The sequence below is a fragment of the Rhincodon typus genome, unplaced genomic scaffold (genome assembly GCF_021869965.1).
Source record: "Rhincodon typus isolate 14 unplaced genomic scaffold, sRhiTyp1.1 hic_rhity00000705, whole genome shotgun sequence".
Lineage (NCBI taxonomy): Eukaryota > Metazoa > Chordata > Chondrichthyes > Orectolobiformes > Rhincodontidae > Rhincodon > Rhincodon typus.
This window is the reverse complement of record NW_025966343.1, coordinates 4-2899: the sequence shown is the minus strand read 5'-3', so window position 1 is coordinate 2899 and position 2896 is coordinate 4. Positions and strand designations below refer to the sequence as shown.

The 2896-nt window shown below is 41.8% G+C and overlaps 1 protein-coding gene across 1 annotated transcript in view; it reads left to right on the top strand.

Moving 5' to 3' along the window:
* Window positions 1-2514, top strand: part of arhgdia (Rho GDP dissociation inhibitor (GDI) alpha) — a 26468-nt gene extending 23954 nt beyond the window's left edge. Inside the window, exon 6 of the mRNA XM_048621484.1 lies at window positions 1056-2514. Within this exon, the coding sequence (XP_048477441.1) occupies window positions 1056-1255 (200 nt within the window). The 3' untranslated portion in view covers window positions 1256-2514. The remainder of the gene's footprint in view (window positions 1-1055) is intronic.
* Window positions 2515-2896: the final 382 nt, after the last annotated feature.

The window sequence follows — 2896 nt, the reverse complement described above, 5'->3', positions numbered from 1 at the left end:
AAAAAAAAAAAACAAAAGCTAACTACAGGACAAAAATCAGGACTATGATGGATTACTCTCCACTTGCCTGGGTGAGTGTAGCTGTAACAACACTCCAGAATTCTTGCACCATTTGGAACAAAGCAGTCCACCTGATTAGCAGCACCCCATTCACAGTATTTGAAATTCCCTCCTCCCTCATTTTCCAGTAGGGGACCCTGCAGCCTTCAGGGCGCAATTATTGAGTTCAATAATTTTGAGGCCTGACCACCTTTTCCCACGTCCTTCCCCCAACCCCAGGCTTTGCCATCACATGGGCTGCTCCCACAAATAATTCATCGTCAGCCACTAATGGTCTCCGTCAGTAGCTATTGATTCCCCCAGGTTGAACTTTACTCTTTCCTTTGCTCAACTGTTTTTCTCTCTTTCTGGGGTCCACCTCCACCTATTGTTTAGTGCAGGCTGAGGGGGATGACTCTCTTCAGCGTATATGACAATGTTTTCCTCACTGCAGTCAGTTCTGAAGAAGGGTCACTGGACCCAATACGTTAGCTCTGCTTTCTCTCCATAGGTGCTGCCAGACCTGAGCTTTTCCAGCAATTTTGGTTATTGTGTCTGATAATGCTCAACACCATTTCCTGACTTCTCCCCATAACGCAAAACCTCTGCCAGCTGGAAGGATGGGCTGGAGTGTATGGCAACCCCACTTGTAAGTTCCCTCCCATGTCCCACACCATCCTGACATGGAACTGTGGTCAATTGGTTGATATTGTGAAGCTCCGTTCCTGGCTGTGCTGTGGTGTACCAAATGGATTGCAGTGGTCCATTTCCACCCTGGGGGAAGTTGTCAAAGGACAGTTAATGCTGGCCTAACCAGCTACTCCCGCATCCTGTGAGAGAAAAGTAGCAGTGTGAGTGGGATGCGGAAGTAAACTTTGCCACGTTTTAAGTAACCGTGTATTACACTTGACTGTTAACTTCATGTCAGCATAAACATGTGGAGCTTGGTTGAAGACCTAATGAGAAATGAAACACATGATTCATTACAATTCCTTTTTCTTGTACCCTTCGAACAGTTGATAAGACAGAATACATGGTGGGGAGCTATGGTCCACGTGACACCGAATATGAGTTCCTCACAACACAGGAAGAAGCACCCAAAGGAATATTGGTGAGGGGCACCTATACTGTCAAGTCGCTTTTCACAGATGATGACAAGCACAGCCACCTTGCCTGGGAATGGCAGCTCAACATCAAAAAGGATTGGAAAGATTAATCAACACAAGACCAGCCGTAGTCCATCTGACAGAGGAAACAAGAAAAAACACCACCTGTACCAAAGTAATCTTTTTCGAAGGAACAAAAATGAGATTTATACTGCACAGCGAGATCATTGGCAAAAGAAAATCAAAACACTCTTTTTGTAAGACACCAGTCAGAGGCATGGCTACGTGTTTCATTCCCCAGTCTCATTTTAGTTTGCTTTTTTCTTCCAGCAGCTGCCTTTTGTGGGGGATGGGGAGGGTAGGACTGCAGTGATGCTTTAAAAGAGGAAGCAATGAGTAAATTAGACTTGGCTCGAAGTCTTGACACTCCGCAGTGGAGCTTTGATCACTTATCTATTACTTAAGCGCAGTGCTAAGCTTGGAAATCTAAATGATTGTAATGTTTCAACCAGGTAAAAGAATATAATATAAATTGTTAGAGGCAGTTCTTTCTCTGAGTTTAAAAAGTGAGTCCTGTAATTTTTATTGTGTAACCATGTTGCCTTATATATGCTAAAATTGTTTTTGGAAATAATCACAGAAGAGAAACAAAAAAAATCATAGAATTTCTTAGTTGAGGTCTTTATACTATTGGCATGGATCCAGAAACCATCTTGTCTGCCTAGGTGCACTGCAGCTAGTCTGATCAATGCTGGCATTTCTGATGTGAATGCACGCTTATTAAAAGTAGTATTTCAAGTCTACAAAATTGAGTATTGAAGGCCTACAGTTTAGAAAGAGATTTTTGAGCTGTGTCTTGGCATGTTACAGCAGGTTGAATCATGTACAGGTTTTTAAGTAAGAAGTGCTAAGTGGAAGTACCTGACCATGTAATGTCAGCAGTGGATGAAATGTCAGCCAAAAAGATAAAGGAGCATTGCTTCAAAGTGTTGGAAAGGGATGATGGAACTCACGTTATGCCTCTTTGTGTTTTGTGCCACACATCAATCTGTGTCAGTATTCCATATCTGGATTCTCTGCACCATCATCCAGCTAATTTTAGTTGAATAGTTTCATTTTTAAAATGTGGCATATTCAATAAAGTGTTCTAAGCAGCCAGCATATATCATTGGAAGTTTGTAGCCATTGAGGTTAGAACTGGGACCAAATGTGATTTTACCTGTCTGTCTTGCCATATCCCCTGCTCTTCCCCTTTTACAATAATGGATTTTTTATGTTCTCTTATGACTCCTGTGTAGACTGGACATTAACAGGTTAAAGAACAGTAACCTCATTTTCACTGCAAATATAATAAAATATTCCAACTAAATACTTGTCGTCTTTTGTCTGTCAGCAACTTGCATAGTGCCTATAACTTGAAGAAAATATCCTAAAAGCATTTTACATACATTGTCACAGAGTCCTACACCAATCCATGAGAGAAATTAGGACATGTGGCCAGAAGTCAGCAGTAGGTTGCATGGACAGTTGCTGGAAATCTAAAATGTGAAAGGGAAAACTAAGGAAATCTTGCAGCATCTTTGGGGAGAGAAATGGTTGACGTTTCAAGTTGACCTTTGAACTTGGTGGGGCTGTTAAGTGAGAACATTAGGCATGCTCTTGTTGAATGGTGTAATTGGCTTGAGGGGGTCGTACTGCTGTTTTACTGGGGTGCTGACAAAGAGAATTCTGTTTCTTCACCAAACAAGATA